General features: G+C 38.0%; 1 protein-coding gene across 5 annotated transcripts in view; it reads left to right on the plus strand.

Annotated features, from left to right (window-relative positions):
- Positions 1-16,839, plus strand: part of ATP6V1H (ATPase, H+ transporting, lysosomal 50/57kDa, V1 subunit H) — a 121,714-nt gene that overhangs the window by 48,761 nt on the left and 56,114 nt on the right. For all 5 annotated transcript variants that reach the window (XM_011998110.1, XM_011998112.1, XM_011998114.1 and 2 more), the window contains 2 exons: positions 1,406-1,503; positions 6,840-7,032. In XM_011998110.1, coding sequence (XP_011853500.1) covers positions 1,406-1,503; positions 6,840-7,032 — 291 coding nt within the window. The remainder of the gene's footprint in view (positions 1-1,405; positions 1,504-6,839; positions 7,033-16,839) is intronic.

The following is a 16,839-nucleotide window of genomic DNA, read 5'->3' on the forward strand; positions in this document are numbered from 1 at the left end:
TCCAGGCTGGAGTGCAGTGGCGTGATCTTGGCTCACTGCCACCTCTGCCTCCTGGGTTCAAGCGATTCTCCTGCCTCAGCCTCCTGAGTATGTGGGATTGCAGGTGTGTGCCACCACGCCTGGCTAATTTTTGTATTTTTCGTAGAGATGGGGGTTGGCCAGGCTGGTTTTGAACTCCTGAGCTCAAGTGATCCACCCACTTTGGCCTCCCAAAGTGCTGGGATCATAGGCGTGAGCCACCGCACCTAGCCTCCTTTCTCTACTTCTTAAAGTCTTAAGGCTTATTGTATATATTTAAGGAAAAGCCCAGGTCAGATGTTCCCACTAGCTTTGGTAAAATGAAGGGACTTGCAACTTTCTGGGAGTGTTACTCCAGTTTATTTTAAGTTTCAGGTTTAAGCACAATTTGTAAGGGACAGTGTTATTGAACTGATGGTTTTAAAAATCATAGTCTTTTTCAAGTGTTTAATTAGACTTTATATGCCATATGGGTTTTTTAATAAAGTTTTTATTTATTGAGTTCCTGTGTTTGTCTAGCTGTGTTGTGAAATGAATTATTTATTTATTTACTTTTTTTTGAGACAGAGTCTCACTCTGTTGTCCAGGCTGGAGTGCAGTGGTGTAATCTCGGCTCACTGTAACCTCTGCCTCCTGGATTCAAGCAATTCTCATGCCTCAACTTCCCAAGTAGCAGGGATTACAGGTGTGCGCCACTACGCCCAGCTAATTTTTTGTATTTTTAGTAGAGACGGGGTTTCACCATGTTGCCTGGGCTGGCCTGGAACTCCTGAACTCAGGAAATCCACCCACCTCAGCCTCCCAAAGTGATAGGATTACAGGCATGAACCACTGTGCCTGGCCTGAATTATTTTTCTTAAATCTAACAATATTCAGGGTGCTTGGCTATGTTGTTCTCAAAAGGATGAAGACATTTCATACTGAAAAAGTTCGGTAACTTGTCCGAGGTCATTTACATATAGGCCTATCTCGAAGTATTTACTCTTCTTTTTGTTAATTTTATTGTTCTTTGATAGTTCTGTAATTATGTGGAACAGTATTCTCTCTCTATAGTATCTTTATTCAGGGATATGTGAAACATTGTAAGGCAATATGCTTATTTATCAAACTGTATCAAATATAAATTATTTTGTTCCAGATTTCCCTAACTGTGTGTTAAGTAGTCTTGACTTGTGTAGATTTAATTCAGGAGACAAAATCTTGTTCATTTCTAAGAGGGAGAGATTAAAGCAAACATGAGGATTAACTTTTGAAAAGAGATTAGGGAATTTTGGATGCTCAGATGCTAATTCCAGTAAGTAATCAGATTTTCATTTAGAAATGTGTGTCTGATCGCATGACTTTAAATGCTTTCCAATTAAAAAACTCAACACTTCTTCTTGTGCAGAGTTCACAGTATGTGCAGTGTGTGGCCGGGTGTTTGCAGCTGATGCTTCGGGTCAATGAGTACCGCTTTGCTTGGGTGGAAGCAGATGGGGTAAATTGGTGAGTGCCCTTTACTTTTAATGTAAAATAACATTTACAAGCGTCTCTCCTTGATATTTTCAAAGAAATATGTAATCATCTAAAAGAAATATTTTATTTTTTTCTTATCTGTTTAACAATTGACTATACTAACCTTCTTAGAAGTCAGTAACTATCAAACTGAGCCCCTTTCCTTGCTTGATCTGTGCTTTTATAAGAGTTTAAGGCCTCTTAAGAACCTAATGCTTAACAGGACAGATTCCAGGTACTCAGAATATAAAAAATTAAAAAAAATATTTTATGATGAATGTAGGCAGAAATCAACAAGAAAAGTTCGTACCTAAGAGTGAATATAAACCTTTCTTTCTAATGCCATATAATTTAACCCAGTCTTTGTGGGATCCTAATTTGCAGGTATAGAAACTTTGAGGAGCTGTCTGTTCAGGCTTATATAGACAAGCAACTGAAAACCTCCAAAACAATGGAAATCTTGTTTTACTGTCAGAAAATCAACTTATTTGCTCATAATGAGAGATCTAACTGCTCTTAAACCAAATATTCTTTTCAGTTAGCAAGGCATTGTTTCTCTGTTAGAAAATCTACAGAGGAATTTAGGTTATCAAGAGTAAGTTGCTTGGTGGGTGAGGATTTAAAGCAAGCATTGGACTCTTACCTGTATCTCCAGTGTAGGATATACCTGTGAAGGGACCCAAATATTCTAGATCTTTTCAGTCAGTATTTGTATGCAATTCCTTAGAATGGGTTACTTCTGCAAATAGCTGTTCTTAGGAATTGTATTCAAATTGTCACAACTATTCAAGATCCATCAATTCAGTAAGTTAGTAATTATTTTTCTATTAATCTGTAAAATTTCAGTCCATTCTTGTTTGTTTAGTCGTCAGTTTGCCAGGAAAAATAGCCATCACAGTTTGTCATCTGGGTCCAACAGACCCTTTAAAAATATATTTTTAGTCATTTTGTGAAAAATTGACGGAACTAAGAATAAAGAGAGTGAAAAACAACTGTTAGAAATTTCAATAAAAATTAAAACATAGCAAACCTTTTTGTAAAAAGTACATTTTGATACACAAGTATCATAAAAGATGACAGAAAATCATCACATGTCCTTGAGCGAAATGGTCTAGGTTCTTGTTGCAAAATACTGTCTGGAAGTCTTTCATGTTCAATGGCTAACTAGTTGAGAATACTATATTTCCTTTTTGTCCTTATAAATATATTCCTCATTTATCAGTTCTTGAGTTTGAGAAAATTCATTTATAATATAGATATCTAGAGACTCACAGTTTAAGATTTCACTTAATTTGACCCATTTCACCGTTATTGTTAGAGAATAGAGTGCAGTCTGTCTCTTTGTTTTCATCTTCTGAATAATCTAATAATTGTGAAACACTTTCCTCTGTTGGTCATTATTATAGGCAGAAAATAAAAAATTCACACTTGTCAGGAGGTTCATTAGACTCACCGACATAGCTTATAGTTGTATTCACAGATAAGATTTATTACAGAGATGCAGTGAGGACACACGACTGTATCATAAGGGACAAAGACACAGGCAGAGTGTGGAGGAATCCATGCGCAGGCTCCCTTATGCTCTCTTCCTCCCAGAGGGGTCTCACAGAGTATCTCCCCTAGCATTGAAAATGCAGCAACATTTTTGTGAGGTTTCTGTCCAGGAAACCCATCAGAGACTCAGCTCCCAAGATTTTATTAGAGGTTAGTTATGTAGACACACACTGCCTAAAACACACCAAAATTTCAGACTCCTGAAAGAAAGGAGGTGTCTTAATCTATTTGGGCTGCTTTAACAAAATACTACGTGGCTTATAAGCAGTGGAAACTACTTCTCACATTTCTGGAGGCTAGGAAGTCTAAGATGAAGGCATTAGTGGATGTGGTGTCTGGTGAGGGTCTGCTTCCTCATTCATAGATGGCTATCTTTTCATTGTAAACTCAGATGGCAGAGGGGACAGGGGTCTTTCTCAGCACTCTTTTAGAAGGGTACTGATTCCATTCATGAGTGCTCTGCCCTAATTGTAAGATAAAATGAATTTTAATTCTACTAACCAAAAAATAGATTTTTTTTCCCCCTGTGGAGGACCTATAAGAAAGAATCAAAGTCATGAAATAGCAATCTCTACAAATAGTTGTAATTGCTTATAAAATAAACTCAAATACCAAAATTTGGTCTCTCTGAACTCTCATGGTATACTGAGTACAACAAATGCTGCTGTTCTAGTGACTAGTACCTTAGTATTTTAGAGACCATTCAGCAATGTTAATCATTCAACAGCAACAAGATCAGGCATAAATATGATCTAGACTATTTCATGTTCAACCAATATATTTTGATATGCTAATGACCACTAATAAGATTAACAGTAATCAGATTAAACCTTTAGGTGGAGAAATGGGCATTAATAAAGGTGTAATAACTTGCTGAAAGTATAGCAATTTCAAAAAGTCATTTAATCTTTTCATTTTTTCAGAAATAAGTACTTTCTACTTTTTGAGTTTTTGCTTAGCATTGAATTTGTGTGTGCGTGTGTGTGTTTCTCACATTGCAAATGGGAATAATGTGAGGAGAAAAATTTTCAAGTATAGCTCGTTTGAAGAGTGGAAGATAACTGAGGTCTTTTTTTTTCTTTCTGTGACAGAGTCTCGCTCTGTCTCCCAGGCTGGAGTGCAGCGGTGCAATCTCAGCTTACTGCAACCTCCACCTCCTGGGTTCAAGTAACTCTCCTCCCTCAGCCTCCTGAGTAGCTAGGATTACAAGCATGCATCAACACGCCTGGCTAATTTTTATATTTTTAGTAGAGATGGGGTTTCACCATGTTGGCCAGGCTGGTCTTGAACTCCTGACCTCATAATCAGCCCGCTTCTGCCTCCCAAAGTGCTGGGATTGCAGGTATGAGCCACCTCGCCTGGCTGATAACTGAGGTCTTAAAAAAACTCAGTACATTTTAATCTATATAGTTTGCTGACTTCTTTGTTGTTAAAAAGCCTATTATATACATAATACAACACTGAGTATTTGTATACCTATATAAGATAAAAAAAATTTACATTATATTGTGCTATATATTGTTAGCCTCACAGGGAAGTCTGAAGGTTAATGTTAACTTCCTAAATATTGGAGCTATAAGTGGGCCTTTGCTGGGGGTAATTGCCTGTACTGCCCAAAGTAATTGATAGATTCAGTGCTATTCCCATTCAACTATCATCGGCATTCTTTTTTATTTTAACATAATTTGATATGAAGAATTACTAAGTATACATTTGCTAACTATTTTTGTATTTTTGGGGAAATCTTTTGGTATTATTATTATTATTATTTTTGATAGAGATGGGATTTTGCTATGTTGCCCAGGCTAGCCTCAAACTCCTGGCTCAAGAGATCCACCCACCCTGGCCTCCCAAAATGTTAGGATTAGCGGCTTGAGCCACCATGCCCAGCCACTAATTTTGTTTAAAATGAAACAAACAAACAAACAAAAATGAGTCTGGAGTGTCAGAAACGTAGCAAGTGTAGATACCACCCATAAGGCGGGGTGGGGGATGTAAAGTAGGCGTGCAGTGGTAAGAGATTGGAATCATTAAAATTTGCATGCTTGGAGGAGGGGCCGATGGTACAGCTGAAATTTAGACATTTGAGGAGCAGGTTTTGCCCAGCTGATGTTGGTGTCTCTGAACTCCGAGGAAAAGCCTCGTGGATTTAGAACCCAGGACTCTGGGGAGGGGAGCCAGCTGGCTAGTGCTGATGTCTCAGGAAATGTGATGAGGCTTGTTCTGCTAGAGCTGAAAAACTGCAAACTGTATTTGGCTGCTGCCATGGGAAAGAACTGCTGCTGCCGGGTTGAAGGAGTGTTACTGGGGTAATGCTCTCAGGATCAGGAAGCCAACAGGAGGAAGTCCATTCTTCTTTCCTTGAAGTCAGCCTGTAGCTCCTATTCTTGGTATAGCCTAACAGGGAGCCAACTGGTGGAACAGAAATGTGGTTTTCAGGGTCTCAGCAACACAAAGCGAAGTGCAGAAGGCTTGGCTTAATAACTGGAACAGAGAGCAAAGGAAACCAGGGACTAGGGTTTTTACAGTATAAAATGACATGATTTTACAGCAGCTTATATACCAATGTCAATATTAATTAAAAAGCAAGTTTTGCATAACAACCAAAAATAGAGAAGACAAGGCAAAAGCCATGCATGAGAACATTAAAAACAATTAGTGAACTGAACTATATACAATCATACAAATGGAGAAATAACACAGATAAAAGCCTTTCAGTAAGTTACAGTAGGATTAGATTGTAAAATCAGGTGTAGCATTTTAAACATTTATATTATTAGAGCAGCTTTAGTTTTACAGAAAAACTGAAGTGCAGAGAGTTCCCATTACATCCTCCCCTCTCCCCTCCCCCGCAAACTCCCTTATCATTAACATCTTGAATTAATATGGTATATTTGTTCCAAATGATGATCCAATGTTAATACATTTTTATTAAAAAGTTCCATAGCTTACATTAGGACTCACTCTTTGTGTTGTACATTCTGTGGTCTTCGAGCTCTTTACCCCTCTGGTGTTTTTTTAAATAGTAGGCTCTGCTCCAATATGAAGGTTACTTTTAATGATCTTATTTGATGATTTTTTTTTTTTTAATTTGATGATTTCTGAACTCCATTGTTTGAATGTAGGTATTCCCCAGGGCGGTTTCCTTAGCTTTTCTTCTATTGTATATGTTATCTGTCTTGGTGTAACCTCCTTCATTTCCATGTCATTTTCCTAGTTTCCTTATCAGTAAAGTAAGAGATCGAACTAGAAGTTTGATCAAACTGAGTTTTTGATCTCTTGATCAAACTGAGGTTTTTCCTGACCCCCAAATTCAGTAATTGGCTGTGTCAAATTTGAACCTATCACAGGTTTTCACCAAACTCATCCCTTCTTTTCTCTGTTTCCTCTATATTTTAAAGCTATCAGTGGTCTTATTGGTTGCCCGGACTCAAAATCTGCATGTAACTTGTGGCTCTATTGTCTGTCCGACTGCTCTTTCCATTCCCGTTGCCATATTGCCTGTCTTTGTTCCCTTCTTGCCGCACAGCAAGAGCTCCTGCTTCCTGAGGTCCTGTGACTTTTGGAGAGAGGGTTAAGTGGAGCTGTACTGGAAATGGTTCTCTGTGAGTAACAATCTAGCTGCTTGTTATTGCTGGTAGGAAGGAAACAGGACATAATTCAGAGAGACCTGTTCCGTTAGTGCAAAAAGAGAATAATTGCTTATTTCTTCTTTCTTCTGCTATCATATTAAATGTTTTGTAAATGTGTGGTTTTTTTTTTTTCCCCCCCAGCATAATGGGAGTGTTGAGTAACAAGTGTGGCTTTCAGCTCCAGTATCAAATGATTTTTTCAATATGGCTCCTGGCATTCAGTCCTCAAATGTGTGAACACCTGCGGCGCTATAATATCATTCCAGTTCTGTCTGATATCCTTCAGGAGTCTGTCAAAGAGAAAGTAACGAGAATCATTCTTGCAGCATTTCGTGTAAGTATTTTATGTTGGTTTGTGTGTATGTGAGGCATTTTTGACTGCAGTATATTTGAGTTTTTACCAGGTGGGAAACAGTTACTTGTTCTTCTAGTGGTTATGAAACCATAGAGTCTTGGTGAATATGGAGTAAAATATCACTAATTTGTATTTATGGTGTGGGCAGTGGGATAGGTGAGAGGAAACCATCTAAGTGAATGAAATATGTGAGTTATATAGTATGCTTGTAGGGAAATGCAATTAGATTATGTTCAGATGGAGGAAGTCCTTTTCTGCTGCAGTGTATTCCAAGAGACTGTTCTTGAAGGAGTTTCTCTCTTATGGAGCATGTATTTTAGTATGGAATTGTGTTTCAGGTTCTGCACCTACTGACTGGAGTACATTTTTGAAGCAACTATAAAAATCTATCATTATTTAAACAGTAAACTTTTTAGGATATTAGATTTGTCAGTTATCTAAGTCATCTTCTTCCTTTGAACAGATGAGGAAGTTGAGGACAAGAGAAAGCCTAGCTAGAATCGAAATCCTAGGTTGCCAGGCGGTTTTAATACTTCATATTGCTAATTGGCTACCGAGAGCCAGTGTATTTGCTGTGCCCATTGTCTACTGATAATTTTGTTGGTCACTTTAGATGGGCTTCTGCGGGATGGCTTGGTTGAAGTAATCTAAGAATGCTATTCAAGGTTAGTAATAGTGGACATGTCCCATATAGTGCCTACCCTCTGCCATACATTGTTCTAAGATCTTTCCATTTAACTCATTTAATGCTCACCAGAGCTCTGTAACTTAACAGTTACCGTTGTTACTGTTAACGTATAGGTGTCATTGCTATACATTGGGAATACTGAGGCATAGAGGTCACATTGCTGATAGGTAGCAGACTTGCAAATCCAGAATGTTGGCTGTAGAATCTGTGCTTTTAACCATTTTTGTTCTTATACTTTCTTTAAAAAACAAGTAAAAAATAAAAAGTGGGGCTGGGTGCGGTGGCTCACGCCTGTAATTCCAGCACTTTGGGAGGCCGAAGCAGGCGGATCGTGAGGTCAGGAGATCGAGAGCATCCTGGCCAACATGGTGAAACCCCGTCTCTACTAAAAACACAAAAATTAGCTGGGCATGGTGGCGCGTGCCTGTAATCCCAGCTGCTCAGGAGGCTGAGGCAGGAGAATTGCTTCAACCAGGGAATCAGAGGTTGCAGTGAGCTGAGATCGTGCCACTGCACTCCAGCCTGGGTGACAGAGTGAGACTCCGTCTCAAAAAAAATAAAATAAAATGAAAATAAAAAGTGGTACACATGTATTGCAAAAATTTAAATAATGTAAATATCACATTTGCCAAATATAATTACTAGCATCTTTCAGATGTTTCTAAGCACAGAGATAAATAAATAGATGTGTAATTTTGTTTTATATTTAGAAATAAAAATGACATGTTATACTTGTCTATAACTTTATTCTTAATATATAGTGAATATGTTTTCATTTCTGTATATGTGGATATTCAGTATTTTTTTAATGGCTATTTTCCACTGTGTTGGTGTAAAGCTGTGTATTTAACCAGTGCTCTATTGATGGCCATGTGGTGGTGTTTCTAGTTTCTTTTACATATGTTTGCCCACTTTGATGAATATTTCTTTTGGATTTAGTTCTGGAGATGGAACTGCTGGGTCAAAAGAATGTGTTTTTATACTTTTTCACTTTTATTTTTTTAAGACAGTCTCACTGTGTTGCCCAAGCTGGAGTGCAGTGGTGCAATCTCGGCTCACCGCAACCTCCACCTCCTGGATTCAAGCATTTCTCGTGCCTCAGGCTCCTGAGTAGCTGGGATCACAGGCATGCACCACCATGTTCAACTAATTTTTGTGTTTTTAGTAGAGACAGAGTTTTACTATGTTTCCCAGGCTCGTCTCGAACTCCTGACCTCACGTGATCCACCTGCCTCGGCCTCCCAAAGTGCCAAGATTACAGGCATGAGCCACTGCACCCCACCTTTTTTTTTTGAGACAAGATTTTTACTCTGTCACCCAGGCTGGACTAGAGTGGCGTGATCATAGCTCACTGCAACCTCGGACTCCTGAGCTTAAGGGATACTCCTGCCTCAGCCTCCCAAGTAGCTGGGACTGTAGATACATGCCACTGAGCTTGGCTAATTTAAAAAATAAAATCTTTTGTAGAGAAGGGATCTTGCTTTGTTGCCCAAGATGATGATGAACTGCTGGGCTCAAGCAGTCCTCCTCCCTCAGCCTTCCAAAAATTGTGGAATTATAGGTGTTAGCCACAGCACCTGGCCTACACTTTTGATAGATAATATCATACAGTTTTCAAAAATGTGCAGATTTACATTTCCATCAACTATATATTGGGAGTGCATATTTTTCTGCTCACTATGATTTAATATTACCCTTTTAATTTTTACAAAATCTTGGTTGGAAAACTAAATCATTGTTTTAAATTTGCATTCCGTTAATGAATGAGGCTGAGCATCTTTTAATATTATTGGCCATTTATATTCTTTCTATAAATTGCTTATTCATGGCATTTGTCACCTTCCAAATATTAAAATTTGATGTGCAGGAACTCTTTTCTAGATGTCTGTAGTTAATAACAGCTAATGTCTACTGAGCGCTTATTCTGTGTCAGGCACTGTCCTAATTACTTTAAATGTATTCCACATATACTTGTCCCAGGAACTCCATTTAGTGGTCACTAGGACACGAGAGGTTAAGTAATTTGCCAGAATAGCTAGGAAGTGGCAGAGCAGGGATTTAAACTCAGGCAATATGATGCATGCTTTTAACCATCATGCTAATCTGTCTTTGATGCAGAGAATAATAATTATTAAAATTTATTAAGTAATTTTTATGCATTGCCTTATTTAAACTTCATGATTACCCAATAAGTTCTATTACTATTTTTATTTTATTGATAAGGAAACCAAGACTCGGAGATAATTCCTCAGTAAGTGAAAGGATTGGAATTTCACTGAGATCTGCCCAGCTCCAAAGCTGTCCTCTTAACCACCCTGCCATCTCCTTTTTTTCTTGTCTTGTTGCGTTTTCTCAGGAACCTTAAGACTGGCATTAAAAAGGGGGAAACGTGGAAAGGAAAACCAAAGCTAACATCAGGGGAAGATTTCTTTGCTTAAAATACCAGCTGGATGTGTTGAGCCCCGTGTATTTCCTGGCTGCCTGCAAGGGCTGAGTGAGTGAGTGATGGCATGGAGGAGTGGTGCTCAGTGTGGATTCTGGGAGACTGTACAGTGAGATCCAGGTGTGGCCTGCTGGGTGTGATAATCACTGACCAGCTATTGACCAGGTGTTGGGCTGGGCATTAGATTTTCTTTCGATTATGTTTATTTATGAAAGTAACACTCTTTTTCCTATAAAAATCATTCTGTGGTCCTTGAAGTTCACTCTTGAGAAACAGGCAAATGCGGAGCCTCCTTGCTTCTCTCCCTCCCCATGGTGGCTCTGCTCTTCGTATTTCCTGCACACACTGTCCACATGAGTTGTCACAGTAAATTTCAGTCCAGCTAAAATAATAATCAGTTCTTAAGTCATTAAGGTTGTATTAATGAGGCTTTACTGTGAAGTATTTTAGTAGATAAACGGAATGTATTTTTTTCTTCTACTCAAGTGCTTCATTATCCATATTCTTATTTATTTAAAGTAAAAAATTCCAGAAATGGAGTCTTTTGCCAATCTCTCCTAAATCACAAAACAGTTGTGGATTCCATGTATGTGCCAGGGGCTATGCTAATTATTAGGGGACACAGATGACCAAGATAGAGCTGGACATTGAAGGTCTTATGGTTTGGTGAAGACAGTCGACATGAATAAGCACTGCCAGTGCAATGCAGTGATGAGTGACCAAGGGAGGAAAGGCAGTAGAAGAAAGACGGACAGCCAGAGGAGAGGGGTATGAGGAGGAGACAGGGCCCGAGGGGCCTTTTGAAAGGGGGTGTGAGGAGAAGAGAGGGCTCAAGGGGCCTTTTGAACCAGGAATAGTTATCTTGGAAGTGCAACGGTGGGGAGAGGTTGAATGTTAACAAGTGAAGAAAGAATCTTCTAGAATCATCAGTAATTTGTTCTTGTAGGATTTGTTACTCCTTTCCCTGACCCAGGTGAATTCTGAGAGAGTAAATACAGCATATGAATCTGGCTCTTGAAGATGCAATCCTGGGATTTGTGGCTGTTTACTTTCTGAAGGCACAGACTTGTTCTGTGAATGGATCTTTTGCCCCTACCACTCTGGGCATAGAACTAGTGAGGCCAACATGAATATTTCAGTCATCCTGGTTATCACCTGACACTAACTTGTGTTCACACTCTTGGGCATCACTCACCAAGCATGGCACCTTCAAATAAGACCCTTTGTCAGATCTACTTTTAGCACTTTATTCTGTACTCTCCTGCTCTGAGGGAACATGGAATAATATCTGATTCCTCTTTTAAATTTGTTCACTGTGGCACAATAGATATTGCATCTTTTCAATTCAATAAATTTGTTCTCTGAGGGCTTAATGCTCCTTCTGTTCCATTTGTCTTAGTTTTGAGTTTCTCCCTTGTCTTTCCTTTTTTTTAATTCTACAGTTGTCACAGGAGCCTTTATTTTGTCAAAATGTTCTAGTGTAAATTAAGCATCTACCATTTGCAAAAATAGAGCTAGTTTGATCTTTTACTGTTATAAAAATAATATGGTTTTATGGTTAAAAAGATACGATAGAAAAATATTAAGTAAAATTGTAAATTACCCACAATATCACTCTCACATATGGAGCCCCCTTGATGTTTTAAAACCTGCAGTTTATCTCTGTTCCTTTACTACATACAACTAGGCTTCAACTCTGGGTGAATTGCAGTAGGCACTGAATAGCTGAAGGAGTCTTTGAAATCTCATCTCTTCATGATTTGGGTGGATCATGCTTGACGTTCCTCACTACAAAGTCTGTATGCACTCAGGCCTGTAGTGAGTGTCCTGGCATGTGCAGTGGCAGGCAGGTTCTCTGGGCTCTTGGGCTGGCCTCCAGGCTTTTGGCCAAGTTGCTTAGCCTCTCTGTGCTTTAGTTTTTTTCATGTGTCCTGTGAGAGTAATATCATCTCTCCTACATCTGTTACTTTGTTGATGCTCACATGATAATACCCTTTGAAAAATATGTGCTAAATGAACCTTTGGCACCTAATAGACCCTCAGTAAATATTTGTGACTATAAAGGGCTGGTCGTGGGGTGGTTGTTGGCACCAGGGCTACAGCAGTCATGGTGAACTTACTTCAGGTTATGTGAACACTGGGTTCACATAGTTGTCTCTGTGGGGTTTGTCTTTGGATGTTACCTAGACAGAAAGAATAGTGAAAAGCCTTTTGGAATGAAAGTGTGTTATTTACAAGGAAATTGCGATCCAATGAAAAAGTTACGTGGAAGTAAAGACTGGCCCAGTTACTGAATGTTCACATTTTAAAAATTAAGAGAGAAGTAAAAACGTGTTTACTTAATTTGATGAACGTATCACAGAAAGCAAGACTAGAGAGAGAGGGTCCCTATTTTCTGTTAGTGCATGGACTTTTGTCTAAATTGGAAGCTGTTAATAAACTTGGTACTGAAAGCTTTTTTCAGAAAAGGAGATAGATTTTGTAATTGCTAAACTGTTAGGAAAGATGGTAACCTTTGACTCAATGTCTTTGCAATTAGATTATCCTAGAAAGATGAATTATTATTGTTTTTATTATCTTTTGTGTGACTTTCACTGATGGGCAATGGAAAGGTCAGCAGTTTCCTAAGTAGTTAATGTGGCATTTACCTCTACCTGTTCTTTTCTGTGTATGTTATGTATTTTTTGAAGTTAAAATATCTATTTTTCAAATTGTTAAAGATTGTAAAAATTTATAATTATTTCTTGTTATAGGCTTTTGATAATTTGTTAATAACTTGTCTATTTAAGGTGAAATAGAGGTGTGGGGAAGAGCTGTAATAGAAGTTGGGGTCTTATTTTAGCTGTCCTGTTTTTTCAAAGAATATTCTTTCCCTTATATCTTTCTCTCTCAGTTTCAAGAGACTACATGACTTATTATTTAGAAAATATTTTAAGTACTGCAAGTTTCTATGAAAAACCAGGTACTAATAATTTTTTTTCTTTTTGAGACAGAGTCTTGCTGTATTGCCCAGGCTAGAGTGCAGTGACATGATCTTGGCTCACTGCCACCTCTTGCCTCCCGGGTTCAAGCAATTCTCCTGCCTCAGCCCTCCGGAGTAGCTGGGACTACAGGCATGTGCCACCACACCCACCTAATTTTTGTATTTTTGATAGAGACGGGGTTTCGTCATGTTGGCCAGGCTGGTCTCAAACTCCTGACCTCAAGTGATCTGCCCGCCTCGGCCTCCCAAAGTGCTGGGATTACAGGCGTGAGCCACTGCACCTGGTCCAGGTACTACTTTTTAATAGTGAGCTGAGATTTAATCTAAAGCCCAGCAAAAGCTGCTTTAATCATTATATGATATTCTATCTAAGCTTCCCGCATACCCTACTTTTTTGTCCCCACTTAGTTCCTCCTCCCTTCCATTATTTTTCATTTTGAATCATTAGTTAAAATAAAAGGTTGTTGGAAGCACATATCTAATACTGTAATATCACAGAAGAGAGATGTTAGTTGATATTAATTGAATCCTGCCTTTAAGTTCTTCCTTCTCCTTTTCTCTTCCATTTTTCCTCTTGTATTTATTCATCTATCAGTGCATCAAATGTTTATTGAAGACCCATATGTGTAAGGCAATTTGTTGGTTACTGAGTGTGTGGAAAGATGCGTAAGATAGAATACCTTTTCTCGGAACCTTTGCATTTTGTTTAAACCTTTGTTTTGATAGAGTAACTTGATGAGGTCACTGTGTTTACGATATACAAAGCTCAAAAAGTCACCATAAGTATAGAGCCAGACTGAGATTCCTAAGTTTTTTTCTTTTGACCTCATTTGGGAGCTTTCTGAATTAATTATGCACTTTTATGGAAATTTGAGAAATAGAGTAGAGTAGCTCTTTCGTAATGGCGCAGTAGAAGGATAGACAGGAGTCTCTCTGGAGTGCATAGACCTAGGTGTGAATTCCAGCACTTGATTGTTTAGTGTTGGGAGAGTGGCTTGAACTCCCAGAGCTAGTTTCTTTATGGTGAAAGGTGGTAGATGGTACTTAACTCATTTAAACTCATTTAAACATTCGGTAAGGAATCCATGAAATAACAGTTAAAGTGTCTACAATAGTAAATATACAATATGTATTTATTTCCCTGCCTTTTTTCTCCATAAAATCATGAAATAATAACATTTTCCTCTTTATCTCTGTGAGTTGGATTCTTGCTAAGTTAATATTAAGCCCAGGTAAAGATCTAGTGCTGTTTTGTTTGATTTAAAAGAGACAGCATGAATATGTTACTAATATTTAGAAAGATTTAAAAATCTTATTTAAACTATATTTATAATTTCAAATTTTTACCTATAATGCATAGAATTTAATAATTTATGGGCTTCTATTGTCTAATTTGGGGTTTCAGAATATTTAAAATAGACCCAATCCAATGGCAGAAACACTAGTTTTTTTTAGATTCTCATACGCTAAACTTTTTTTTTTTTTTTTTTTTGAGACGGAGTCTCACTCTGTCGCCCAGCCTGGAGTACAGTGGCCGGATCTCATCTCACTGCAAGCTCCGCCTCCTGGGTTTACGCCATTCTCCTGCCTCAGCCTCCCGAGTAGCTGGGACTACAGGCGCCTGCCACCTCGCCCGGCTAGTTTTTTGTATTTTTTAGTAGAGACAGGGTTTCACCATATTAGCCAGGATGGTCTCGATCTCCTGACCTCGTGATCCACCTGTCTCAGCCTCCCAAAGTGCTGGGATTACAGGCTTGAGCCACCGCGCCCGGCCCTCGTACGCTAAATTTGGGGTAATGCAATCATTATGTGAATATGCTAAGAGCAGAAAGAAGAACATCTTTAGACATCCACAATTTTGATATGCACAGTGGAACTAAAATTGAGCCATTCATAAAGATATAGTGAAGCCATTTGATTTATACTATCAAACTGATTTTAAAAATGATGATTTTTAAAGTAATTTTCAAGTTCCTATAACCTTTAAAAAAGATTTTACTGATGAGGTTATTTGAAGATAGTACAGACACATCCTAAAACTTAGGGAAATATTTTTTTGTGGGAGGCTTAGAAAGCTTGCTGAGCTACTGTGAGCTGAACAAATCTAGCAGCTGCAAATGATTATTATTATTTTTCCATTTGGCTGGATGAATTTTATTTTTGAAAATGTCCATCTCACTTATTCATAGTACATGCTGAACTCCAGGTCTCTGCATATATTACTGCTGTTGGTTAAATTGATTTGTCAGTCTTTAGGTCCTAAAATAAATTAGGATGTTTTGGGGCTGTGACTGATAAAGACATTGAAGATCATCTTCGTTGCCTGGAGTTTTACATCTGTATGTTGTGCATTTGATTTCTCTTTTGGGCTCTGCTTAGTCAAAAGCCTACATTATATGTCAGATAAAGTGAATCATATTTTTACAGTGATATGCTTTTCATCAGAAAGGCTTAAGAATTACAGCCAAATTAGATAGATTAATCATGATGTTTAATTCACATCTATGCATGTATACTCACTAGTCATAAACATGCACACACATGTACATGCATTTTTCCATGCAGGCAGTTCATAGTAATAACTCTTTCAAAGAGGCTAGCTCTAGGCTGAGTGTGTGGAGCTGTTCTGGCCACTGCTATGGCATGGAAGTATTGCCGGGAAGAAATTTTATTCTGGAGTCTGTCCCTTATCCCCTGTTTCAGGAATTCTGCCTCAACCTCTTTGCCTAACCTCTATCTTGCTTAGTAGATACTAGGTTTGGATGAGGTCTCGTAAGACTGAGACTTTTTAAATTTTGAGGTGAGTCCTTTAATACAGCATTTTTTTAAAGTGTGGTCCACATTATCAGTGCAGTGCAGTGAACTGTTTGTTAGTAACCTGCAATGGATAAGTACAGAAAGTGAAAGTCAGCATTTAGAAACTTGTGGGAATTTGACAGAATAATGGTTTATTGAATTTTATAGGAAAATTGAACTTGTATTTTACATGTCTTAAAATTCATTCTTACTGTGTTTTATAAAAGTATTTGTTCATGACTGATTGAAAATCAAAAAACAAGCAAAACCGGTCTTCACCACCGATGGTTTTTGAAGCACTGCTTTCACATAGATTTTACAAGGCCAGCAGTTCAGTTTTGCTGACAGAAGGATCTGAATTGTCACCTGATTCCACCTTGTTCTTAGAGATGTCAACATCCCTCTGCACCATTAATTTGCCAAAGGCAAAAATGATGTTTATACTGGATTGGTCACTTTTGCTTTTGTTGAGGTGAAGATATCATTTACTTTTAGAGAAAGAATAACGTATTTCAAAGAAAGTGTTGCTGCCAGATTAAGTAGATTGTTTCTGACAGATTCAGTTTCTTAACTACTTTTTATAACCCATTTATTCCTTCTTTTCATTTTTTATAGTAAGATGAAGCAATGAAATGAGAATATGTATTTAAAGAAGAATAGAGAAGGCTTAATGATTGATTTCACACAGTTGAAGAAAAAGGGAGAATCAAAAATGACTAATCTTTGAAATGCTGTTATTTTGGACAATTGAAAGAGAAGTTCGTTTTAGAAGAATACCATAGGGCTGTTCTACATTAGTTATTGAATGTGTTGAAGTTATAGTTGAAGCCATTAGTTATGATAATATCTTGTTTTTTTTTTTTGAGACAGAGTCTC

This window comes from Mandrillus leucophaeus, unplaced genomic scaffold, assembly GCF_000951045.1.
Source record: "Mandrillus leucophaeus isolate KB7577 unplaced genomic scaffold, Mleu.le_1.0 Scaffold556, whole genome shotgun sequence".
Taxonomy (NCBI): domain Eukaryota; kingdom Metazoa; phylum Chordata; class Mammalia; order Primates; family Cercopithecidae; genus Mandrillus; species Mandrillus leucophaeus.